At 40.6% G+C, this 27,996-nt stretch overlaps 1 protein-coding gene across 4 annotated transcripts; it reads left to right on the forward strand.

Annotated features, from left to right (window-relative positions):
* LOC133661373 (ubiquitin carboxyl-terminal hydrolase 15-like) lies at window positions 1–27,947 on the forward strand. 4 transcript variants are annotated; one of them, XM_062064531.1, is made up of 22 exons: window positions 1–135; window positions 4,629–4,756; window positions 5,956–6,086; window positions 8,140–8,266; window positions 10,902–11,047; window positions 11,359–11,420; window positions 11,706–11,795; window positions 15,704–15,851; window positions 16,022–16,195; window positions 16,267–16,425; window positions 16,497–16,721; window positions 16,792–16,875; window positions 17,284–17,378; window positions 18,729–18,917; window positions 19,031–19,149; window positions 19,217–19,501; window positions 19,566–19,636; window positions 19,720–19,835; window positions 19,906–20,055; window positions 20,124–20,227; window positions 23,624–23,712; window positions 26,013–27,947. In XM_062064531.1, exons 1-22 carry the CDS (start codon window positions 47–49, stop codon window positions 26,325–26,327), a joined length of 3,096 nt encoding a protein of 1,031 aa, XP_061920515.1. In that variant the 5' UTR covers window positions 1–46; the 3' UTR covers window positions 26,328–27,947. The 4 variants fall into 4 exon arrangements, with proteins under 4 accessions (XP_061920515.1, XP_061920516.1, XP_061920518.1 ...); XM_062064532.1 differs by lacking the exon at window positions 11,706–11,795; XM_062064534.1 differs by lacking the exons at window positions 19,906–20,055; window positions 20,124–20,227; window positions 23,624–23,712; window positions 26,013–27,947 and having other exon boundaries at window positions 19,697–19,827.
* Window positions 27,948–27,996: the final 49 nt, after the last annotated feature.

The following is a 27,996-nucleotide window of genomic DNA, read 5'->3' on the forward strand; positions in this document are numbered from 1 at the left end:
GGCCCCCCTTCCTCCCCATCATGCACCGGGGGATGACTGAGGAAAGATGGCGGAAGGAGGAGCGGCCGATCTGGAAACCCAGAGAGGAGAGGTCGCGGCACTAATGAAAACGCAACTAAAAAAAGGAGACACTTGGTGAGACTCGAGTTGGAACCTTTTGGACAAGTGCCGCGCAGCCGCCGCTGTTGTTAGCGGCGGCTGACAACGTCACGGAGCTTGTGGAAAGTGGCGCTAAATGGGCCGTGTTGACAGTTAGCTTGGAGCTAGCTCGCATGTGTGTCAGTTAGCGTCGATTTAGTTACACGCTACTACGTTTTAAAGTTTACATTTGCATCGTTTACTAGTAACTGCCACTCCGGTGTCACTTCACAGCGCTTCAAGTCAATATTTACGGAAGTACCGTGTCACTTGCGATGACCAAGCAAGCTAGCTGTCAGTGAGTCCATCCGTCGACTTTCTGTAGGGCGGAGTCTGAAAAAGAAGCACCTGTCAATATCACAGAGCCAGCTGGCCTCAAATTAAGCAACTCGAACTCGGCGTTAACAGTGCCACTTCTACCACAAATGTTTACTTCTTAAAAGTTAGGGCCGCATAGCAATTATGTAGGGACTGAAAATCAAAATCTCACGATACGATATTGTCACGGTATAGGCCACGGTTGATTGATTGATTGATTGATTCTTTTATTAGCAAATTGCACAGTGAAGTACATATTCCGTACAATTGACCACTAAATGTTTTTCAACTTGTTTAAGTCGGGGTCCACTTGATAGATTCATGACACAGATATATACTATCATCATAATACAGTCATCACACAAGTTAATCATCAGAGTATGTACATTGAATTATTTACATTATTTACAATCCGGGATGTGGAGGTGGGGTTAGGTTTGGTTGATATCAACACTTCAGTCATCAACAATTGCATCATCAGAGAAAAGGACATTGGAACAGTGTAGGACTGACTTGGTAGGATATGTACAGCAAGTAGTGGACATAGAGAGAGAGATCGGAAAGCATAAGAATAAGTATCTACATTTGATTATTTACATTTGATTATTTACAATCAAATGGATTCCACATCCTACCGGGGAGGTAGGATGTGGAACAGAGAGTGTTAGTTTAGGGTTGAAGTTGCCTGGAGGTGTTCTTTAGTGCGGTTTTGGAGGAGGATAGAGTACGGTACGATATTGTCACGGTACGATATTATTATTGTGGTATTGTACCCACCCCTAAAAAGGCTTGCTAAAAATGCCATTGTGTGTACAATGAAGCAGCAGGAATGTTTAGGATAAGCCTTCCTGTATTTGAACACAAACATAATGTTGTAATTATGTTATGCTATATTAACATGTATTTTAAGCAGAGATGTCCGATAATGGCTTTTTTGCCGATATTCCGATATTGTCCAACTCTTAATTACCGATTCCGATATCAACCGATACCGATATATACAGTCGTGGAATTAACACATTATTATGGCTAATTTTGTTGTGATGCCCCCCGCTGGATGCATTAAACAATGTAACAAGGTTTTCCAAAATTAATCAACTCAAGTTATGGAAAAAAAATGCCAACATGGCACTGCCATATTTATTATTGAAGTCACAAAGTGCATTATTTTTTTTTAACATGCCTCAAAACAGCAGCTTGGAATTTGAGACAAGCTCTCCCTGAGAGAGCATGAGGAGGTTGAGGTGGTCGGGGGTAACGGAGGGTGTATATTGTAGCGTCCGGAAGAGTTAGTGCTGCAAAGTGTTCTGGGTATTTGTTATGTTGTGTTACGGTGCGGATGTTCTCCCGAAATGTGTTTGTCATTCTTGTTTGGTGTGGGTTCACAGTGTGGCGCATATTTGTAACAGTGTTAAAGTTGTTTATACGGCCACCCTCAGTGTGACCTGTATGGCTGTTGACCAAGTATGCCTTGCATTCACTTGTGTGTGTGTGAAATATTATAGTAGATATTATGTGATTGGGCCGGCACGCACTGCCTTTGCGTGCCGGCCCAATCACATAATATTTAAGGCACGCCCCCAATATTGTTGTCTGGGTGGAAATCGGGAGAAATTCGGGAGGGGGAAAAAAATGCCAACGTGGCACTGCCATATTTATTATTGAAGTCACAAAGTGCATTCTTTTTTTTAACATGCCTCAAAACAGAAGCTTGGAATTTGGAACATGCTCTCCCTGAGAGAGCATGAGAAGGTTGAGGTGGGCAGGGTTTGGGGGGCGGGTAGGGGTAGCGGGGGTGTATATTGTAGCGTCCCGGAAGAGTTAGTGCCGCAAGGGGTTCTGGGTATTTGTTCTGTTGTGTTTATGTTGTGGTACGGTGCGGATCCGAAATGTGTTTGTCGTTCTTGTTTGGTGTGCGTTCACAGTGTGGCGCATATTTGTAACAGTGTTAAAACTGTTTACACGGCTACACTCAGTGTGACCTGTATGGTTGTTGATCAAGTATGCATTGCATTCACTCGTGTGTGTGAAAAGCCGTAGATATCATGTGACTGCAAAGGAGCTCTGTGTTTCTCCCTACGTCCGTGTACACAGCAGTGTTTTAAAAAGTCATACATTTTACTTTATGAAACCTATACCGATAACTTTGCAACTGTTACCGATAATTTCCGATATTACATTTTAAAGAATTTATCGGCCGATAATATTGGCAGTCCGGTATTATCGGACATCCCTAATTTTAAGTACAAAGAATAGTTTACTGTTACAAGCAAATATTTAAAAAAATATAAAAAAGTAAAAAAACACAAATGTACAGTTTAGTGCATACTTGCCAACCCTCCCGATTTTCCCGGGAAACTCCCGAATTTCAGTGCCCCTCCCGAAAATCTCCCGGGGCAACCATTCTCCCGATTTCCACCCGGACAACAATATTGGGGGCGTGCCTTAAAGGCACTGCCTTTAGTGTCCTCTCTCACCTGAAAAGGAGACTATTATATATGTCTCCGTTATCTATAGGTTTATCTATAACCCATAAAGGAGGCAGGCACGGAGCTATTTCTCAGCGTGTGTTTAGTCCAGCCGGCACGTTAATACACTGACACACAACATCCGGATTCCCATCATGCATTGCTTCAAAACTACGGCAAGTAGTAATGTCCAAAAACATAGCAGAAATGAATCAGAAGAACGAAGAAGAGACATGGTGACGACGAGTAAGAAGAAGAAGTATGCTTGCAAGTTCCAAAATGATTGGAAAAAAATTTCAGTTCATCCAGGACGGCTCGAAGGGGAAGGGGTATGCTGCCTGCACATTTTGTAGATCAGACTTCTCCTTTGAACACGGTGGCCGAACGGATATACTCATTCATGAATGGATTATATATATATATATATATATATATATATATATATATATATATATATATATATATATATATATATATTAGGGCTGCAACTAACGATTAATTTGATAATCGACTAATCTGTCGATTATTACTTCGATTAATCGATTAATAATCGGATAAAAGAGACAAACTACATTTCTATCCTTTCCAGTACTTTATTGAAAAAAAACAGCATACTGGCACCATACTTATTTTGATTATTGTTTCTCAGCTGTTTGTACATGTTGCAGTTTATAAATAAAGGTTTATTTAAAAAACAAAACAAACAACAACTTTTTTTAAATTTTCTTTTTTTAAAAGCTTCTGCGCATGCGCATAGCATAGATCCAACGAATCGATGACTAAATTAATCGGCAACTATTTTTATAATCGATTTAATCGATTAGTTGTTGCAGCCCTAATATATAGATAGATGGATGGATGGATGGATGGATGGATGGATGGATAGATCTATATATATATATATATATATATATATATATATATATATATATATATATATATATATATATATATATATATATATATATATATATATAAGAAATACTTGAAAATATACACCCCCTGGACAGGTTTTGATGAAAGATAACAATTCCTGTTATCTACTACGAACACACTTCTCCCGAATGCTTCCTCTTCTTCGCCCCTTTAAGATGATTTTGGGAGATGTAGTTTATTTTCAGACCGGCAAAAGTGACAAAGAAAAACTACACCTACCCAGTTTCCGTTTGCCACATGTTCGCCAGGGTTTGTTTGTCTGTCTGTTAGCAACATAATTCAAAAAGTTATGGACAGATTTAGATCAATCAATCAATCAATCAATGTTTATTTATATAGTGTCTCAAAGGGCTGTACAAGCCACAACGACATCCTCGGTACAGAGCCCACATACGTGAAAAATAACAATTCCTGTTATCTACTACGAACATACTTCTGCCGAATGCTTCCTCTTTTTCTCCCCTTAAAGATGATTTTGAGAGATGTAGAGTATTTTCAGACCGGCCCTACGCAAAAGTGACAAAAAAAAACTACACCAACCCAGTTTCCGTACGTCACGTGTCACGGCATTATTGTGAGGACTTTGAAACCGCAGTACCGCTGTATCTTCAATACAGTTACATCCCTACAATGATAGCATTGTCATTGTCTTCATTTAGAACTTGAAAACAAATATGAATCACATGCGCATATTATAAGCATAGTGTCAAAAACATTGTTAAAAAAGCAATCTAAGCTGCAAAATATGACATGTGCTTGTTGCTGCAGGTACCTGGTAGACAGTCACTGGTTCAAAAAGTGGAAGAAATATGTGGGATTTGACAGCTGGGACAAATATCAGATGGGGGACCAGAATGTCTACCCCGGGCCAGTTGATAACGCTGGTCTTCTCAGAGGTAAGACTTGTTTATGCACATCCTTAGACATAGGCCTGGGCCGATAACACATTTTACTGGGCAATATAATGCACTACAAATTATTGCCGATAAACGGTATTATTATTATTACTGTCAACATTATTTTGAGACCAAATTAACCACTGATGTAATTATAAAACGTAATTATAATGCAAGTATACCCTTTCAAATGCAATTAACATTTATTTCTCATATATTTAAAAAAATAAAATATACTCATGGTTACTACTGTAGTGGTTATTATCTCGGTTTTGTTGGATGTTCTCAAAAAGTACTTATGCACACAATATAATGTTTTAACCAAGTTATATTCCATCCATCCATTTTCTACCGCTTATTCCCTTTGGGGTCGCTGGAGCCTATCTCAGCTACAATCGGGCGGAAGGCGGGGTACACCCTGGACAAGTTGCCACCTCTAAATAGCCCCACAATATACTTAATTTGCAGAGAAAATATCAGATATTGTTTTGGCTTCATAAGAGCCATATTATTTTTATTTGTGTGTTGAAATATGTTTATCTTCTTCCATTTTAATTTGTAAACGTTTTAGAATGTTTTTTTGAATAAATGCAAATTGGGTGATCACTCCCGATTTACAGAATGTGACGTTACGTGAGTTCACTTCCTTTTAAAAACAGCGTTTCAATCAACTCGACACTGTCGAGTATAGATTGTTCACTTTGTGCAAAGACAGCACATATTTTATGTTTAATATAAATACTATAATGTCTTAGGTGTTTAGACAGTAATGTGTTTATACAATTTAGATTAGGGTATGAAGTTTCTTAATTGGGAAATACGTTAAGGTCTCTTGTTTTCATGTTAGCATTAAAACTAGCTTGCAAGCTAACACTAGTCGCTCCATAATTTTATCAAAGTTTAGTTATAAATAATGGTTTTTCAAAAGTTTTAATTTAATACGGCAATACTAACTGTCGGGATTTTTATCGTTTGATTAAATGACTCAAATATCGGCCCAGGTCTACTTAGACAGGAGGACTAGAATAGCTGCATCATTCTGGCAAATGGCCACAAAGAATACAAAACAACATTGTTGTTTTTGCGAGGGCAATAGAAAGCTCTGTATGTGTTACGTTCTGCGTGAGATGCTCATTGTTATGCCCCTTGCTGGCTTTGCCAGCCACGCTTACACCCCTTTCTCCTCCTCTAACCTCTAGATAGAGATGTTTTGGCCATTAAGGAACACCTCATTGACGAGCTGGACTACATCCTGGTGCCGACAGACGGCTGGAATAAGTTGGTCAGCTGGTACGGGCTGGCGGAGGGTTTGGAGCCAATTGCGCGCAAGGTAAGGACTCGGGTCATTGGAGCATGAGCGGGTGGGGAAAAGCACATAGTGGTTGTGTTTACCTGCATGGGGTGTGTTGCAAGACCTTGCGCGTCTGTGCTAGGAAGCGTTGTCCCAACAATTAGTCATTGTGCACACCGTGTATGGTTGTGGCCATTGTGCTAAATGTGATGCCGTACATTTTTTTCAATATCATTTTAAAGTAAAGTAAAATAAATTGAAACAAACCACTTAAAGGATCTACCTTGTCAAATCCCACCCAGACATTTGGCTAGTCATGCTATCATGGCTGCCGCAATGTGTTGCCCCAGACCCCCTCCACACATCCTCGCACATTGACCCTCCCATTTTGCCATGTATGCGCTGGGACTATCAGGTGGCCGAAGGGTTTCTATTTTCAGGCGACGTCCTGTATGACTGAAAAGCGACATGGAGCGAGCTACGAGACACAACATGCAGGAGGTTCATCATCATTTTTATTTATCTCTCCTTTCTTCCCACAAAGTCGTCATACAGATTTCTTGGGGATGGAGTGTTAGGATGGCGTGGCGGGGCGGAGGCTACACACATTTATAAGAGGTCTTTAGTCACAGGGATTTGCTCTTTTTGTTGTGTGGTTGCTAACACCGGCGGAATGATCGTCCTTGTTTTTTTTGTTTTTTTAAGTGGATGAAGGCCCGCTGAGGTCATACTGAGAGGCAGACTGAATGTGTCACCGGGAAGACAGGTGGGGGGATAAAAGGTTTTGGCTCGGCTGTGATTTGAGGAATTCTGCTCAGCAACGACTTTTCTTCTTGGCTCACGGACACTTTGGATGTTGGGCCCACTGGGGATCTGAGGTTTGGGGTAGCGATGGTGGGGGGGGGGGGCTGAATATGAGCTGCGTATGCATGACTATTGGATTTGTAATGGACATTTGTTAAGTTGTGTGAGAATATGAACACGAGCATGTGTGCTGAAGCTGTGCAGTGTTGAAATAAATCGGTTGGAACCTCTCAGCTGTTTCTACAAGGTGCTGCTAATTTGGGCCTTCCACACTTGACAGCTGAGTGGCCGCCATTGCTCCGACTTCATGCTAACATGAATCATGGCTGAATTTAACAATTGATACACTTACATTTGGAGAATAAGCCGAAAGAATGGTTTTCCGTTTCATCAATTTGTCAAAGCTATGGAATGTAATTGTGACAAGTGCACAATGAGGTTAGAAGTGTCATGCTCACACACGCTATATCACTGCTCTCCCAACTTTCATTAGCATTGGAGCTACCTTGTAGAAAGCAGAGGTGAGCTATTGGTGCTATTTATATGACTGTGACCACATTTAAATTGTGCTTTATTTGTGAATCCTATCTACACTTAAACAGAGTCTTTCTGCTTTTTTGTGGTAATTTGATATTGTAGGCATTATGTTATGGTTATGAAAATATTAATAGTATAAGCAAATATTCTTCCACCCTTTGGTTAGATACTCTAAATCAGGTGGCAATCTACTGGTGTCTTACATGCTACTAGTTGGAGGCCCCTGTTCAATATACTAACATTAGGGCTGTCAAATCATAATTTTTTTCATTAGATTAATCACGTTTCGGAAATTCCAAATAATCATGATTAACCACAGGTGATTACGCGCTTGCTTAATCAAAATTTGCGTAAGAACCCGATATTTGTACACTAGTTTTGTTGTCAAAATAACATCCAGTAAAGTTTTTAAATGTTTTACTGGAATGCATGTAATTTATTTGCTCAAAATTGGTAACAGTTTAAAGTTCTTTCAGGCTGTAATTTGAAATGACACCAGTCGGGTTCTCCTCACTCATTTTTGTACTGACGTATGCATTTATATGATCATTGACTGTATAGCAATTAAGGAAAAGAGCTTGTACGGGCAAAATAAATTGCATGATTAATGTAAAGGTGTACATGATTAATGCATTAATTGTTTGGGTTTAATCACGTCAGTTAACGCGTTAATTTTGACAGCCCTAATAATAATTACTTGAGCATTTAACTGTACTTGCGTTCATGTGCCTGTATTTTTTGTCATCCCAAGGTGGTCGAGCAAGGTATGTTTGTGAAACACTGCAAGGTTGAGGTGTACCTGACTGAGCTGAAGCTATGCGAGGACAGCAACATGGACAATGTGATCACCAGGCGCTTTAGCAAGGCTGACACAATAGGCAAGTCGCACTGACGCGCACACTATTATTAGGACTGGGAAATCTCCGGCTACCTCATGATACGATACCATACGCAAAACATTTCTCACTGAAACGGTATCATCTCGATGTGGCGATGCTGCGATACAGGTAAAACAAACACAAATGTTAAGTAGTTTATAATATTTTGCTACATAACATCAGCCAAAGTGCAAGAGGCAATAGTGTAAAAGCAGTGCAACATAATTTTAAACATAATTTTTTAGTCGTCTGACACACAGTGAAATTTTTAAACTCATTCAGAAAACACAAGTAGATCGAATCTATTAAGTTATTTAGTTAGATCAACATTTTGCTTACAGTCAAAAAAAGGTTTGTCGTGCCTCACCAAGTGTCTCACTTTCTTGCATACTGCAAAGTCCTTATCCAGCTTTGTTCCATCCAAACTTTAAAAGCTAATGTGGGTCCACACTTTTGATTTATACATCTTTAATTATGGCTTAATCACCAAACTCTACCATTGTAGTGCCTATATTTATTTCTTCTTCTGTGACTTTGGCCCAATTCCCAGCCATTTGCTCGATAAACGCTACCTGGATAACATATAAAACAGTTGTGGGATTCAAATTATGTTTCTGTATAATTATTATCAAGTTCTCTAAGACTTTTGTCCGTCTGTCCTGAGAAAAGCTGAGAAGGTCAGAGAGGATGTTTTATCATCTCAACTTCAGTAGATTTTGTTGGCTTTATATTTCACACCACATCTATTACGGGAGCTTTTACCTTAAACCAAACAGGGATAGCATCAAACACAATGCTTAGTAAATAACAGTCAATATACATAATATTTACATTCAACTGTATCTTAGGACCAACAATAGTGTTTACATACCAGTGGTCTTTTCGGTCTTCTCTCATTACAATTCCATTCTCGTAATTCTGTCCATTGTATCCACATCAAATGACATAATTCTTATTCGTCTTTTTGTTTTATGGCGGAGACACTCAATGTTAAAGGTGCAATACCACCACCTACTGTAATGCAGTGTGAACCAGAGTTCCCTCCCTTTTCCCCCCCCTCACATACTTGCATATATACATTCCCACACTAAATTCTATTCCATAAACCCGTCTACTCTAGAAACTTCACTAAAATGTTCTGTTTGCTGCTGATTACCCCTTTGAGAGTAACCTCCATTTGTCCATGTCTTCTAACTTCCTGCCTAACTTCTTCTTAGTTTTCTCCTTCCTCTACTGTATGTGGACAATTCCCTGCTTTATATATTATGCATGTCACATGGTGTCAAGAATCAAACACATCAAACATTCATATTTGCATCAATGCCATAAAGGAAGATACATCCTCATCTTTGGTATCATACTATGTTTCATACTATGTTGGTATCATAGTCTTAGAATATTTCTTTAGCTTTGAAAATCATTGCATTATTTACATTTTTAAAAAAATTGATTGAACATTGATAATAAATAAATGCAGTCTAGATTAATTGAGATGGACATGCAGTTAAATACATTTATAGTGATTAGTTGAAATTGATGTGACAGCGTTTTATTTTTTTAATGTTTTCTTTTAAGTCCAGTGTTTGGAATGACAGCGTTATACGATAACGGCGTTACTAAGGCCATTACTTTTACTAGTAATTGAGTAATCTAATTACTTTGATGTACATTACTGATAAGTTTTAAGTAATGTGGAACGCCACTTTTGATGTGGTTCTATGTCAACATGACTTAACCAGTAACTTTTACTAATGGAAGCAACAACCAGCACTGCACTATCCATCCATCAATCAATCATCCATCCATCCATTTTCTACCACTTGTCCCTTCAATCAAAGTTTATTATTATAGCCCTTAATCACAAGTTTCTCAAAGGGCTGCGCAAGCCACAACGACATCCTCGGCTCAGATCACTTGATATCAAATAGGAAGAGGCAACATCACACAGCAAACAACACACACTCATGCACACACTAACAACAAACTAATAACAAACTACAAAACAATGATTGAAGTGACAAGCTTGCAATCCTACAATACCCCATTTGTCGACAAGGAGACAACACAGTCATTGAAGCACATTCGATCCCAGAGGTAACACAATCCAGTGAAAAGATTTAACAGAGCTGCCGTCCTGCAAGAGCTAACCGATATTTTAAGTATCGCAATAATTACTTTTCCTAATTGTTGTTTATATGTATTAAAGAGTAATTCCCTGACTAATTCAATAATTTTTTAGGCAAAGTAGTGAGTAACTAAAATGAATTACTTTTTAAAATACATTTTCCAAAAACTGGTCAGGACAGAAGTGCATCTTACCGTCTCTATAAGAGAATGTCCCTCTTAAGCACAGAGGAGAGCTAATGAAGGATTGAGTGTTTGTTAGTTAAAATAACTTTTTAAAACCCGTCTCTCAACGGTGATTTGACTCGCTAAGAAAAAACGATGAAAAATGTTTATAGGGCAAAAATCAAAGATTAATGTCGAGAGCTAATTAATAATCATATCGTAAGGTTAAGTATCGTGTTAGTTTGCTTTATCGAAAAAACGTAAAATTCCTACCCTTACATGTGAACACAAATTTTGTACATGTACGTATACTACACAAAGTAAATGATTAATTTTTCCATTGCAGACCTAATAGAAAAGGAGATGCGGAAACTTTTCAGCATCCCTGATGAGAAGGAAACCCGACTTTGGAATCGGTACATGAGCAACACCTTTGAGCCTCTCAACAAACCCGACAGCACCATCCAAGATGCTGGCCTCTATCAAGGCCAGGTAGGATAATTTTGTGCTTATTATTGCACAACATTCAGGCACGGTCACCATGCAGTATATCTGACTAATGTAGCTTGCTGAATATATGGACATATAGAACACTTGTCAGGTAGTAGCTTTACATTTGTGTTGGATTTGAACTGTTTTAAGGTGTAAAGCTGCCACCACTGCATTTTATATACACTTTCAATAGTGAATACTTGCCAAATCGTTCATCTATCATGAATGTTTGCCGTCTTTAAATTAGCAATAGCAGCGGGAGGCCCTCTCTTTCCGCCGCCTCAGCTTTTCCTTTGTGATGTCTCCTGCAGGTTCTCGTAATAGAGCAGAAGAATGAGGATGGCACATGGCCCCGAGGCTCAGACGCACCCAAGTGAGAGCAGCCGTGGCTTACATTGTTTTATTTGTGGCAAAAAATACTGTAACGAGCAGTATACCGACACTAGAGACAAAACCTTGGGATGCTAGTTCACTGCATAATAGAACATGTCAACATCAGCTACAGCATATGGTCATTTTAGTAGCCTCACTCATTCCCTTTTGTGACATGCTACTTTCGTTGGATTCATTTCAGTTTTGATTTGTCGGACGCCTGTCTGCAGCAGCCCTGCCTTTTTTCTCTCCGCTAACTCATGCTCTATTCTTTATCTTTTTGAAGGTCATCTGGTGCTTCCAATCTCTCTGCTTTGCCAAAGATCTCGCCTTCATCTCTCACAAACAATCATAACAGCAGCTTCAACAGCAGGAAGTAAGGCTCAAGTAGCGGAGGGGTGTGTGTGGGTGCCAACAGCCAGAGATTGACCCATTGACAATTTATTTTTGTCGCACAAATTCTACCTTAATTCTTCCAGTGAAAGCAGTTTAGAGTATCCAATTTGACTCGGGCTTGTCCGTCTGTCTCTGGCTGTGGATTTGGGGCTGAAAGAGAATTGCTAAGGATGCAGTTTCAATTGTTTGAGGTGGCAGCAAGGGAAGTGTGATTGATTTCTTTGCAATCCAGCGACAGCATTGCTCTCTGCTCGTTGCTTACTGGTGCCTACGGGTGCCTGAGTCAGCGTTTATCCTTGTCAGTTGATAGCTCACATGCAGTGTGGCACAGTTTCTTGATTTCACCCTGACCACCTTTATCCTAATGTGTGCATACAAGACGTTTACGCGCTTAGTGGAGTAGATCAGTGGCCCACGTAAACCTCTTGACGGATCAGTCACTGACTCGCATGTAGTGATATATATGTATATTATTCGTGAACAAAAAAATCATCTTGCAGTGTTACCCCGGTTTTCGTACACCTCACTTATTGCATGATTTTGGTGTTCGTGAATCGTCTTGATTATCGTACAGCCAAAATAATGCGCATAACAAATTAGTCTATTGTTGTCTGTTAAATCCAGTGTCCAAACAAAGAATTCAACATGTTGGTAAGTCAGTCTCTGCTTTTTTATTGGCTATAACTGCAAAAGGGGGCCACAGAAAGTTTCAAGTGCAAGCACTATGACAAAGAAGGTGAGAAAGCCTCTTGAATTTGAGAAAGAACTCGTAGCACACTACAAAGTTGGCGTCTGTGGGGGTCTCCCTTCCCCTATTCCCTCTTTGCTCATTGTAATTTTTGCCAACAAAAGACTTCTAAAAGTGATATCAAATGTTCTTTTATGCATTACATTTGTCATTTATATACATTTTGCATTGTTTTCTATATGTAAAACTATACTTGTTTTCTATAAAATATATTTTTTCTCAGACAGTTGGGATAGAGGTGCCCCAGTTTATCGCTTAATGCTTGAAGTTACGAGCCAAAATTTGGGTTACGAACCTCCCCACCGCTAGTTAACGCAGCGAATGCCACAGTGAACTCCCTAAGATTTGACCAAAACATCTGGTCTTACTCGCTAGCTTTAGCTTATATCTAGAGATCGACATAACTTTGTTTTCAACCATGCTAACAAAAAAATGTTGTTGAAAGGACACTACTGAGGATAAGTGGATGAGTTAACTTTGATAATTATATCACTCAAAACATGACAGACCATGTAGCCTCTTGGTGAAGCAGTTTAAGTTTATAGCACTGCTAGACTGCGCCATACCTAAGGAGAACTATAACACCAGCCAAGGATGTTAAAATAATATCGAAACGGTGAACTATCTATGAAAACATGGAGTAGCTGCTGATGACGTGTTTAACGAAGAAACAGTTTGAATTAGATACTGTAGAAGTCTGTTGTCCGATGGTGTACATTCATCATTATTTCTATTATTATCATAACATTACTTCAGAAAACTAATGTAGTTTTCGGATGTAATACAATATTTCTTATCTAAAATTAGTTTATCTTTTTAAAGACGTTACATGTTAAAATTGTGCTGTTTTGGGGGGGTCAAAGCACTGATTAAATCGATTTAGATGCATTTCGGTGGGTGACGGAGTTTCGCGGTACAAGTTTTTCGAGGCACTTGGTGTCAAGAGAACCAAATAACCTCGTAAGTCAAGGTACCACTGTACTGTATCCGCAAAAGAAAACAAAACAAAACATGTGTGGATTGAATTTAATTGAGTTTTCACCGTTGCCCAGTAACGTTGGACCGAAGTTGTGGGTGGTTGCAACTTATGAAGATTGCTGTTTTTAAATCAGCACCTTGATAACTTCACAATAATTGTGGGAAATTTTGGATTATCTTGCAACATCGTGGTGCAAGATGATAGTGACAAACCAAAGCTAAATGTTGTCTTAACACATTGCTGAAATGCATTGGTCTCAATAGACGCGCCAATAGGCGTACAGCCTGGTGAAAAATTAACTAAGCTACATTACAGGAACCTGTGGTGACTCTTTCAGACAGCATTTTTTTACAGTCCAAGTACAGGCTGTGTAGTATCAATGATTAAAAGATGCTCTGTAGCTGTTCATACCTGTCTAGCAGAGGTCCATGAAGACAAATGTTGCAATGCTAACACAACAGGCAAGTTTGTTTTACAAACCAAGTCATTTCAACTTGTGTCTGTGAAGGTTGGCAGCAGAAGTGTTGGAACCTACATCAGCCTTTCACTACAGAGAGCACTGCTTGTCAGAGTGGAGCTGTCTCCTCTACTGTCCTCTCCTGTTCATGCTGCATGCTGGTTTTTTTGTCATTTGTGAGATATAACCCTTGATTGCATAATGAAGCGAGGTGTGCTTACATACATTCATTTATCAGTGGCATCTTTTTCTGTGCACTGCTAGTAACTTTGTGAATTTGGGGTTACTTTTCGCCGTAGCTTTTCTGCCCTTGGTTTGCTGTCGTGCCGGCGCCATTGTTTCATCTAAATTATGCATGCGTCCTCCTTTTTTTTTTTTTTTTTTCTCATATTGGCCCCACATTGCATAAGACTTTTGACATTTTTGGTGTTGACAGTTTGCTGTGATCACAATGCTCTGTAGCAGCAGTGTCACTGTCATTTGGGGTGACATCCCTTCACTCTCCTTCCTGCGTCCCTCTCCCACCAGCTCATTGCCATGCATATGTTCTCTGACCTTCAGAATACTCATCTGATCTCCTCTTCTCTTGCCTCCACACACACACACAGCCACACACAGCCAGGGTCATAAAAATGCACTTTCTTCAGGTATAGGTTGATTTATTTAGACACCCTTGCCCCACCTCTTTAAGAGCCTTTCTAGACAACCATGGCATATTAAAAAGAGCATGAAAGAGGGAGTGCCAAAGTGTGGGAGAGTAATAGATTGCGTGTATGAACATGCATTACTGTACATTTACAGGGAGGCTTGTGAAAAAACTGCAACCTCAGCTTGATGCAGTCGATCGGCTTCTTCCCTCCAACCCCATCTTGTTTCTCCTTTCTTTTTACCACACCCCCTTGTACTGTCCCCTCCTCTGCCTCTTCCTCGCTCTCTCTCTGTCTCTCTCGCTCTCCCTGTGCACCTCTAGCTTCACTAGCAGTACTCTTGAGCATCTTTGCCGCTGCTATAAATATCTGCTGGTAGCGGTAGAGCGGCAGCAGCGGCAGGCAGGCCAGAGAGAGATGCAAGATACCTAGACTAGAGGACACTAGTGTAGGACAGGACTAGTGGAGGGGATAGTAAGTAGATAATCAGTTTCAAGTGGAGGACAGAAGGTGTTGTTTTAAAGTGGGCTTTTGGTAAACCTGGGAGTCAGGCTGTCCTGAACCATATTTAAGCTGGACTGCTACTCGTTTTAAGACTCTTCTGTGGAGAACGGAGCTTTACTTCATGCACAGGACTTGAAACCAACCTCCACCCAGGCTGCCCCTCGATTAGTTTTTGTAGAGACATGCAGGTTGGCATGGGCCGGGGCGGGGCTGAGATGTCATGCTCCTTTGTTGCTGGTGGTGCCTAAGGTCTGAATCGGTGGAACTGGACAGCCGAAGAGTGGACCACTCTGTGCTGAACTGCGAGGCTGTTGCCGCCTCCACCCTCCCGGCGGTTTCTCTTGACCAGTGGGAGCCAGAAACAAGTAACGCTGCTTCGCAGCCCTTTCAGAGGTCTGCTGCTCGCTGCGAGCCTAGTTAACAGCATTGGTCATTTTAGAGACCAGCTAAATACATGGACATAGCAATATTTGTCTGTTTTCATGACTTTTTCTGTGAGCAAAGCAGTTCAGCCAACTAACTAACCCTGTTTAACATGTCCTCTTGTTTGCAGTGTGAAGAATTCAAGCTATAGCCTACCTTCTTACCACTCGTACAGTAACAACTATGACTACTCTGAGCAGAGCAGACAAAGTGAACGTGCGGGTCTCTGTGGACTCTCGAACCTCGGCAATACCTGCTTCATGAACTCTGCTGTGCAGGTAACAACATACTCGACAAGGACTGACTAATCCAAATTGTTGAGCGATGACCTGATAAAACGACCAGAAGAATGATGCCTCAGCCAAGGAGAATCTGGCGCTTTAATTATAAATGAAGCTGGAATCCAATCTGTAATTAACATTGTCCTCTGTTGCTTTTGTGTCCTTAGTGTTTAAGTAATACCCCTCCCCTCACGGACTACTTCTTCAAAGACAAGTACACCAGTGAGCTGAATGAGGACAACCCACTGGGCATGAAGGGAGAGATTGCCAAAGCCTACGCCGAGCTTATAAAGCAGCTATGGTCCTGCAAATACAGCTACGTTACCCCAAGACCTTTTAAGGTGAAACTTCTACCAAAAAGTATGTTTGGTAAGAATTATGTTTTTTTAATGTTTAGTATTGTGTTTTATAGACGCAGGTGGGCCGCTTCGCCCCTCAATTCTCAGGCTACCAGCAGCAAGACTCTCATGAGCTGCTGGCTTTCCTCCTGGATGGTCTACACGAGGATCTGAACCGGATCAGGAAGAAGCCTTACATTCAGCTAAAAGATGCTAATGGCCGGCCAGATAAGGTGCCTGGAAGGTTTTTTTTCATTCAAGCCGTGGAGTATTGATAACGGATTGAAAATATTTTTCCTGACAGGTAGTGGCAGAGGAAGCATGGGAGAGCCACATCAAGAGAAACGACTCCATAATCGTAGACATCTTTCATGGCCTTTTTAAGTCCACCTTGGTGTGTCCTGTGTGCGCCAAGGTCTCTGTGACATTTGATCCTTTCTGCTACTTGACGCTGCCTTTGCCCATGAAGAAGGAGCGCACTCTGGAGGTTTATCTAGTCAGATTGGACCCTCTGGCCAAACCCATACAGGTAACAGTCACTACTTGGGAGAGTTTTCTACATCCTCCTGACATGGCCTTACAGAGACTATTTTTTTCAGTACAAGCTGACCGTGCCAAAGGTGGGCTACATCTCGGACTTGTGTACCTCCCTCTCCATCCTGTCTGAGGTACCTGCTGAGAAGGTATGGACTTAACAGTCAGCTCCATCTCTTTAAGAGCTATCACATTAAAATGCTGACCTTTCTCTACTGTCAGACAGCCCAGTGTAGACATTTAATCATTCAGAGTGTCCTTGGTCATACAGTTTCACCATGCAAATGGGGCTATGTTTTGTCCTTTTTGTGTTTGAAACCAGAAAGACACTCAGTGTACATCTGTGCCAAGATGTAACAATCCTATTTTGGCACCAAATTGAACAGCTTCATAGTTACCCATCCACTCCTTATTCCAGTAATTTGCCATTAGGTTTCAAGCATTATTGTCTGAAATGTTAGAAAAAATTAAAATTAATTTTGCATGGTTGGCAAAAATCAAATGCAAATCTTCTTTGGCCCATACTTCAACTCTTTTCTCTCTTGGGTTCACCTCAGATGATCGTAACAGACATCTACAGCCACCGTTTCCATCGGATCTTCGCCACCAATGACAATCTCAGCAGCATCATGGAGAGAGACGACATCTACGTGTAAGTGCCATGTTTTTATTGGATCGAACTGCCAGTGTTCTGTCGGAATGAGCTATCAGTCAAAATGAGCCACATCATGCTACTGAGCATGCACACTAAACGTCCGTCGAAATGCTCTACCTCGTGTAGATAAATAGCAGACTTAGTCACTGGCGCTACAAGTAAGTTATTATTTTTAAATACATTTATTTCATAGTGTCTTCTGACCAGTAACCATGTAGGCAATTACAAGTGTGAGGATTTTCCTATTGACACTCATTATGGTAGCTTACATTTTTTATTTTCATCACCGTTTAAACAGGAATAATAATTTCAGTAAAAACAATGAAGTGAAAACAAAGGTTGCGTGTACCTGAAGGAATCAATAAAGTACTATCTATCTATCTATCTACACAGAGGAACTATGACAATAAGAGTCATTCCCAACTATCTTGCAGTAGTGGAAGCAATTTATGATGACTAAATACTTCTGTCAGAATGTGCTACCTGTATGTCGTAAAGAAAATAAATTGCCATTCTATAGTCGAAGCATAATTTGTTAACAAAAATCAGCCTTTCGAAACTTAAGGTAGCATATTTTGATGTTGCAGCGTAAGTCAATAGACACCGCTATGTAATTATGCAACTAATAGCTTTTTTTTGACAGGGCAGCTCATTTCGATGGGATGTGCTGATCAATTAGCCACTGATCATTATCGGCCTATTTTTGTGAAAAAGTATGTGATCACAATTGCCGATTAATGCATTTTAATACCGATCACAAACGCTGATCCCCTCTGGCTGATGATACTGTATTTTTTTTTAAGTCCCTCAAAAGACGAGCGGCTAGCAGCTAATTATGTGTGTCCATACACAATGTGGAGTTGCTCCTCTAAGCTAATAACAATCATCTTCATTAATGCAGATGAACGACAATTCATTGCATCTTAGGTATCATTATCATGTCGTGTTATCACTGGAGGATGATGCTGAACATGTTACACACTGAGAAAGAGAATAACAAACTAGTTTAAATTAGTGCTGTCAAAAATAATGAGTTACCTCATGTGATTAATCACAAAAATTAATTGCGTTAATCATGTATACACGCGGATTAATCACACAATTGATTTTTGACTGTACATACTCCTTTACCTTAATCAGGGATGGTTACCTAAAAGATGGCGCAAGTTGTCATTAATAAATTGAAAAATATACAGTTAATACATGTGATTGGTATTGGCATCGGCCAATCTCACTAATGGATGATTGGTATCAAAAACATCAGCTTAAAGCCCTGATCGGAACTTCCTTCACTTTTACTGTAGGTCTTGTAAAGTGAATTATGTGAATTTTACCTCTCCACCATAGCTTTGAGGTAGCGGTGAACCGGGTGGAGGACACGGACCACGTGGTTATCCCAGTGCACCTGAGGGAAAAGTATAAACAGTCGGGATACAACCACACCAGCACGCCGCTGTTCGGACTGCCTTTCCTCATCGCTGTCCCTAGGACGCTGAGCGAGGACAAACTCTACAACATGCTGCTAATTCGCCTCTGGTGGGTTAATACTACACAAGCAAAGATAATAAACATAAACCACTCCATTAACTGCATTTTTAATGCTGCCGCTGAGGGGTTGCTTTGAATAAAAGTGAGCTTGTGTTATGCAGCCGGTTTGTGAGATCCTCTGTGGAAGAAGATGAGGACGACTGCGAAGAGAGTCAGTCCACCAAACCACACACTGTCAATGGCAACGCTACTAATGGCCTACTGGAGGAGGGGTCGCCAAGTCAGTGCATCACATAGTCACCGTGAATGAAAAACGTTGTTTAACCTGTCAAGCAATCTTATTTCAGGTGAGATGGAGACTGACGAACAGGATGAGGAGTCCAGTCAGGATCAAGAGCTACCCTCAGAGAACGACAACAGCCAGTCAGAGGACTCCGTGGGAGGAGACAACGAGCTGGAGAACGGCATAGTCGCCCCGCAGAACTCCACCAAAGGCCAGCAGAGCACCACTGGGCACAACAGAAAAAGACATTTCACATTCCAGCTGAACAACATGGGAAAGACAGACTTCTCCCTCATCAAGGACGACACGCGGCAGATCCGCTTTGATGAGGGACACTTACGACTCAGTGGTAGACGTTCACATGTTCTTCTCGATTCCCATTACCAAATAAATTAGTTCTTTCTTTCTTTTAGACCGTTCCTATCTTTCTTTGGACTGGGAGCCCGAGATGAGGAAGAAGTACTTTGACGACACAGTTGTTGAGGTAAAACCGGCAGCACCAATGAAGCTCTTCTCTTATAAGTACACAGTATGTCCTCTTCAGGGTATTGGATATTTTTAAAACAGGACTTTGACAAGCATGAGAGCATGGAGTACAAGCCTCAGAAGAAGGCTTTCTTTAAGCTAAAGGACTGCATTGAGCTGTTCACTACAAAGGAGAAGCTGGGAGCCGAGGACCCTTGGTATGTTGTCGTATGCCCTTATCAGTTTATAACAACCCTTATTCCATAGTTGACGTGCACATGTCTGCAGGTACTGTCCAAACTGTAAGGAGCACCAACAGGCCACCAAGAAACTGGACCTTTGGTCTTTGCCCCCAGTGTTGGTGGTCCATTTGAAGAGGTTCTCCTACAGTCGCTATATGAGGGACAAGCTCGACTCCCTTGTTGACTTCCCACTAAGGTGCACTATTCATTGAAGCAGCATCGTCTGTCTGATTCCCTCACCTTTCTCACACGTTGTTCCTGCAGCAATTTGGATATGTCGGAGTTCCTGATCAACCCCAACAGCGGGCCTTGTCTTTACGACCTCATTGCTGTGTCCAACCATTATGGCGGCATGGGGGGAGGCCACTGTAAGACTTTTCATTGGTTGTCTTGTTATGTAAGCTAAGAATCAGGATACTTGCTGGTAGGGGTGCAGAAAAAAAAAAGATTCACATTTGAATCGCTATTATTATTCATTCCGATTTTAAATCGATTCATAATTTTCAAAATTCGATTAAAAACAAACCAGATTTTTAGTTTTTCTAAGAATCAATTTTTTAAAAGATGTTTTTAGGCCGTCTCCATGCGACTGTAAGGTTTTTTTTTAACCTGCCACCTCTTTTTAAAAAGTGTCGTAATAGTGTTCATTATAACTATTAATACCAAATAATGCATTGTTGAATCGAAAATAGATTCTGTATCGAATCGTCACAATCGGAATTGCATTAAATCGGTAAGTGACCAAAGATTTTCACACCCCTGCTTGCTACTTCGCAGAACTTTTTTTACAAGTTGCCCATCATTCACAATTCTTTTGAGACAAGAACACACTTATTTCTTTTTGTGTTTATTCTAAATACAAACAAACTGCACGTAAGAGGCAGCTAACAATACAGTAAATGGGGGTACGATCTATTCCTTCTATAAAGCCCTCCAAAAACCTCCAACACTGCTTTATATACATACTGTAAGTATGTTGATACTGTGGTAACAGGCACATTCATGATAACATGTAATATTTGCAGTGTTTGCTCATTTTAAGCATTAAAAAGTACCCATGATTGTCACACACACACTAGGTGTGGCAAAATTATTCTCTGCATTTGACCCATCACCCTTGATCACCCCCTGGGAGGTGAGGGGAGCAGTGAGCAGTAGCGGTGGCTGCGCCCGGGGATCATATTTGGTGATTTAACCCCCAATTCCAACCCTTGATGCTGAGTGCCAAGCAGGGAGGTAATGGGTCCCATTTTTATAGTCTTTGGTATGAACTCACGACCTACCGATCTCAGGGCGGACACTCTAACCACTAGGCCACTGATCAGGTCACTAGGCCACTGAGCAGGTGGCCTAGTATAATAAACGTAAATAAAGTAAATAATGACCAACAGGCTAAACGTTTAAAAAATAAAACAGTCAATTACAATGTCTGTTTTCACTGGGATGCTGACTGATGGGATGTTGTTCCTTTCTTGAGATGTTGAATTCAGATAATCATCACTCCTCGGACAAAAAAATTGCTTCCCAGCGTTGATAGAATGATTTTATTTTGCGTTCCATTTGTTGAGAGCCATATAGTATCAAATTGGTTGCTTGTGGATTATCAAAGTTGTCCAACTTCCCGGCTTAGTAAATGGGATATACTTGTATAGCGCTTTTCTACCTTCAAGGTACTCAAAGCTCTTTGACACTATCTCCACATTCACCCATTCACACACACACATTCACACACTGATGGCGGGAGCTGCCATGCAAGTGCATCAACCTTGTACTATACAGGTGGGATGCATGATTTATAACATAGCATTCATTTTTCCAAAACTCAAAGCCAATACAGCAAGCTTCTTGAGATGGGATTTATGACTCTTTGAAGAGCTGTTCCTTTCTAAAAGCTGTTCAAAAGACTGGCTCGTTATCATAGGTTGTTTTTTGTTTTTTTTTACTTTTTTGTTTTATCAAGAAAACAATCACTAGTATCAGTTATACGATGTGATGTAGATCATAATAATTACATTTACACAAATATTACTCTATTGGTGGGAATAATTCTGAAATTTTGGCTGTAATTAATAGTTTTTGTTGCTTTTTCATTTTAAACATTCTATAATGTGGTGCCTTATTTCCATGCTTTGGCAGTGACATCACAAGTTAAAATTTTCCCTCACCTAAAAAAAATTGTAGAATTTTAACAATACAGAGAAAAATACACAAGTTATAAGTAAAAATAAAATGCAAAAATAAAAAAAATAAAATAAAAAGTAGGAATAATACTGTAATAGAAAATAGGACAATAAAAGTGTGAGTACAAAATTATACCCCCATTGCTAGTGTGTGTACGCTTGAACGACTAGCCTTTAGAATAATGAACTCAAAAAGTGAATCCAAATAATAAAAATAAATACAATTAAAGAATATGTAAATATATTTTTAAGTGTGTGTGTGTGTATATGTGTATATGTATATATATATATATATATATATATATATATATATATATATATATATATATATATATATATATATATATACATACATACATACATACACATATATATATATATATGTATGTATGTATGTGTGTATGTGTGTGTGTGTATATATACGTATATATATACATACACACACACACACTTACATATATATACACATACATACATATATATATATATATATGTATGTATGTATGTATGTATATACACACACACATATACATGTTTATATATATATGTGTATGTATGTATGTATGTATATACACACACACATATAAATGTTTATATATATATATATATATATATATATATATATATATATATATATATATATATATATATATTATATTACATTACAGGCCAAAAGTTTGGACACACCTTCTCATTCGATGGTTTTCTTTATTTTTATGACTATTTACATTGCAGATTGTCACTGAAGGCATCAAAACTATGAATGTACACATGTGGACTTTTGTACTTAACAAAAAAAGGTGAAATAACTGAAAACATGTTTTATATTCTAGTTTCTTCAAAATAGCCGCCCTTTGCCCTGATAACTGTTTTGCACACTCTTGGCATTCTCTCGATGAGCTTCAAGAGGTAGTCACCTGAAAGGGTTTTCAATTCACAGGTGTCATAGTTTTGATGCCTTCAGTGACAATCCACAAGGTAAATAGTCATGAAAATAAAGAAAACGCATTGAAAAGAGAAGGTGTGTCCAAACTTTTGGACTGTTCTGTATATTATGTATGTGTATATATATGTAAAAAGTATGTCTATTTTTTATTTAAAAAAAGGTTAATCCAAATGCTGCTAAATTTGTTTCAACTCTTACTCATTTTCTAATCCAGTTGCCAGTCAGGTGGCGCTCATATGCAGAGTGGGCAATTTCTGATGCTAAATTTGCATGTGAAACGGCTCCCAAACCAACAGCTCACAACTGGGAATCGTTGTTCATTGTCACTTAAAAGAGCCGTTCAAAAGACTCATTTAATTGGCAGATGTCACAAGCTAATTTTCTGCTTGGCCACAACCTACGTTATTAGCAGCTCAAACTAGCTAGTAGCTGACTACTCGCAAGTGGTCGCAGGAGCAGTGCAGTGTGTCACGATCCCATTACCTACATTGTTAGCCGCATCGTACTAGCAGCTTTTCCAGATTGAAAAGTCACAAAAAAGGAAAAGACGTGTGTTCTTGCCTCACATAGGGATTGCATGTGTCAGTTGGAATAATTGGGGGTATTAATGTTGTTGTTTTTTATCTTGCCCTGCTCAGATACTGCTTACGCTAAGAACACAGACGATGGGAAGTGGTACAACTTTGATGACAGCAGCGTGTCGCCTGCCAGTGAAGATCAAATAGTGGTGAGTGCGCTTATTGCTCTATTTTATAGCCATCAAAAGTGGAAAAAACACACTTTAAGATTAATTGTATTGACGAAGTTAAATGATCCTGAAAGTGGATCTACTAGACTATTGAAGTTATTCTCATTTCAGTATTAGTAGTATTGGATGCACATCATCAGTGAAAAGTGTTAGCTCAGCATAACTAAAGGGCCAAGATTGCACATTACATATTGGTGTGCTGTGCAAGTGGTAAATAGATAGATATAGATGTAGATAGATCCGTGCCATGAAGTTCCATTTAGGCTGAGCACAGTGGACGTTTTGCTAGAGCAGACCTGGGCGAATTAAGGCCCGGGGGCCAAATGCGGCCCGTTAAGCTTTTCAATCTGGCCCGCCGGACGTTACCAAATAATTTTTTTAGATCTTTAAAATGGAAACTGTAGCTGCCATTATGATGTGCAGTCATGTTTTCAAATTGCCGTAAATCTTGAACTATACAAAGTATTTCAATGGTTGGAATCTGCGCTTTTACATGATATACTAGTTATTACGGTAATCTAATTAGTTACTATGGTAATCTAATTAGTTACTATGTTAATCTAAGTCACAGCAGCTCAGACGAGGCACCAAGCAGTGTAGGTGGGGAGCTTTTCCACAGAGTGTTTCCGGAGCGGCCAGCCTGAAATGCGGGTGTCAGGGACAGACGCGGAAGGAGATTTTTACAACCAAGTTCTAAAGCTTAGTGATATATTAGATATATCAGATTGTAGGTGGGGGGTTTTTCCCTTTGTGTTCATATTTCGCTGTGTTTATTGCATTTTTGTTGCGTTTTGCTTGATTGTAAAATATGTTGATCGAGGGGGGGTGGTCATATATTGTCAATATTCAGTGTTTTATGGTTCATAGTTAATTTGAATCCCACATTGTTGTCATGTACATTCTGGGTGTCTCATTCAGTAGAAAATGTAAAAATCAATTCCGTTTTTTAAGACGGTCTGTCATAACATTTTTAGCATTTAGACATTATTGTGAGGTTTTGTATTAGTGTCCTAAAAATAGATATACCGGCCCCCAGACTAGAGATGCGCGGTTTGCGGACACAACCGCGGAGTCCGCGGATAGTCCGCGGATAGTCCGCGGGTCGGGCGGATGCGCGACGAAAAAAATAGATTTTAATAAGATTCGGGCGGGTGGCGGTTGAACCAATTCTCTCGAATGTCTGCTGATTTTCACCCAATCAACAATAATAAGGGCGTGCCGTGTTGGTACTGCCTTTATCACCCTCTACAACAAATACGCCAGCGTGCTAGCCCAGCCACATGTTGTACGCAGCATCTGCTCGCACAAGTAAGTGACAGCAAGGCATAGTTGGTCCACAGCCATACAGGTTACACTGACGGTGGCCGTATACAACAACTTTAACACTCTTAATATGTGCCACACTGTGAACCCACACCAAACAAGAATGACAAACACATTTTGGGAGAACATCCACACCGTGAGACAACAGAACAAATACCCAGAACACCTTGCAGTCCTAACTCTTCCTGGCTGAAATATACACCCCCGCTACCACCAAACCCCGCCCACCTCAACCGACGCACGGAGGGGGGTGGGGTGGGGGTGGGGGGGGGGGGTTGATGTGTGGGGGCGCAGTGTAGGGGGAAGCGGGGTTTGGTGGTAGCGGGGGTGTATATTTCAGCCAGGAAGAGTTAGGACTGCAAGGTGTTCTGGGTATTTGTTCTGTTGTGTTTATGTTGTCTCACGGTGTGGATGTTCTCCCGAAATGTGTTTGTCATTCTTGTTTGGTGTGGGTTCACAGTGTGGCACATATTAAGAGTGTTAAAGTTGTTTTATACGGCCACCGTCAGTGTAACCTGTGTGGCTGTGGGACAAGTATGCCTTGCTGTCTCTTACGTGTGCAAGCAGAAGCCGCACACAACATGTGACTGGGCTGACACGCTGTTTGTACATGTTGTAGAGGGTAATAAGGGCAGTACCATCACAGCACGCCCTAATTATTGCTGTTAGGGTGCGACCCCTGGTCTATATTATATTAATAACAACAAGCGGGTGGCGGGCGGTTGTGGCTTTGATAAAATGTTAGTTCGGTTGGATGGCGGGTGGATGATGACTTTTATGATGCGGATGAAATAATTGCCTATCCGCGCATCTCTACCCCAGACACATTTTTTTCTGTGAATTTGGCCCCCCGAGTCAAAATAATTGCCCAGGCCTGTGCTAGAGTAACACATTTCTAAATGATGGGCAAGTTCATAGCGGTTATTTCCTGACGCTTCCGCTGTGCTCATGTCCAGTCCAAAGCGGGCTACGTGCTCTTCTACCAGCGCCAGGACACCCTAAAAGGCACCGGCTACTTTGCTCTTGACTGCGACAAAGAGGAGGATAACAAAGAGGAGGAGGAAGACGAGGAAGACGATGAGGACACTGAAGGGAGACAAAGCGCTTGCTCTTCGTCTCAGGGAGCCGCCTCCTCTGCTGCTAGCGCCGCCACACAAATCGAGGACCTGAACGAGAACCAGTGCGGGAAGAATGCCAACAAGGCAGAACAGGAAGAAGAGGCGGAGGAGGAGGAGGTACCCAGTCGAGATGTCACCATGAGCGCCAACTGACGGCAGCGAAGGCATAAACAATCAGAGCGAGAAAGAGCGATCTTTCCATCCAAAGCCATATGGACACACAGCATGGCCAACGGGCGCCAGCAGGCCCAGCCGGGCCGCTCAGACTGGGCCGGAGCCAATGTGGGCGTGGCGTTGATGGTACGCGGAAAAATCAGGGCCCTCCCCCTGTGGCTGAATCACTGTTTGTGTGTGTGTGTGTTACATTTTTGTTTCTAAAGGATGCATTGATTCTGAGAGCAGTTTGCGTTACCATGAAAATCTTTTATGTCTCTGAGAGAAAAGTCATTATTATGCTTTTACAGTGTTTAGTCTGTACATATTTTAAGCACTGAACAGGAAGCATTTTGAACTTGCACAATCACCTACAGTACCATCCTCCCTCTTGCTTTTCTTCTTATTGCCACGCACTGCAGTGTAGCTCAGTCGAATGTGACGTGACTTCCTCTGATCAAAGTGAAGGAAGCTGCCTTCATCAGTGCAGACATATTCACTCTGGGTGATGTTTTTCTATTTTTTTTTAATTATTTTTTTTTAGTAAAAAATGCCAAATTTTTGCTGTGATCTTGTTTGCATGAGCTCACGTCCTCCCGCCGTCTACGGCGCCCTCTGCTGGCCGTGTACACTCCTACACTGATAAACCGCATTGAGGGGAGGCTTGCAGCTACTTTTCAACTAAAGGTGAATTAGTGCAGTGCCAGGAATAGATGGAATTGAGAGGAATGGTGTCTTATCATCGTGTGTAATGAATTTGTGGTTCCTGACGTCACATCTTGTCGGGATCGCCTCAGCCTTAATCTTTCTGCATGGCCTCCTCACACACTTGAATGTTGATCATGTCGGAAGATCTGCTCGTCATATCACAGCCACGTAATCTCCCTGTTTTTTGTAAGCCACAGGCGGGCCAGAATGTATGCGCAGTGAACACGTGTACGTGATCGATGCCTTTTCCCCCATTCTTAATAGGGCCATCATTGTTTCGCTTTCTCTGCCTGGTTGAATGTGACGGTCATGGCTTCTCTCGCCTTTTGACTCCAGCTGGATGCTGAATGCTTGTGCTTTGGGGATGGGGGGGTTGAGGTCAAGGCCTTTAGGTGATCAAGTGTTACAGGATATTCCTCCATCAGTGATGCATTTATTCTCCATGGTGGAGCGCGGCTTTTTGCACCATGCCTTTTGCCTCTCTCTTTGGCCGACTCCCCCGTTCTCGAATGAGTGACACGTGACTGCTATATTAGACCTGTACCGTACTGTATATAAGAGTTCACTCTGTGAGTGCACATTTGATAAAGTTTATTTATTTATATGTCAGCATTTAATAAGGAAACAATATATTTAAAACCCTGACAAGAGTGGAATTATTAGGAATGTGTCGGGGTGGCCTCTTAGACAGTGCTCTTGTCAGGGAGGGAATATCTTTTTCTTTCTTTTTTTTTTAATTAAGGATGTTGTTTTTGGAACTTTTTTTGTAAACAAAAAAAACCAGGCATCCTTGCATGATAGGGGTTTCCAGGTTTTGGCTGCACTTGAGTTCACTTGGGTTTACATTTGAAATGTGCATGTGTATACATACACAATCTTCAATAAAGTTGTGTAAAGCTTTTCTTTTGTCACTTGCATGTTTGTGGTGTCGTTTGGCAGCAAAATCAGCCTACATTGTTTA

The sequence above is a fragment of the Entelurus aequoreus genome, linkage group LG12 (assembly GCF_033978785.1).
Source record: "Entelurus aequoreus isolate RoL-2023_Sb linkage group LG12, RoL_Eaeq_v1.1, whole genome shotgun sequence".
NCBI classification, from domain to species: domain Eukaryota; kingdom Metazoa; phylum Chordata; class Actinopteri; order Syngnathiformes; family Syngnathidae; genus Entelurus; species Entelurus aequoreus.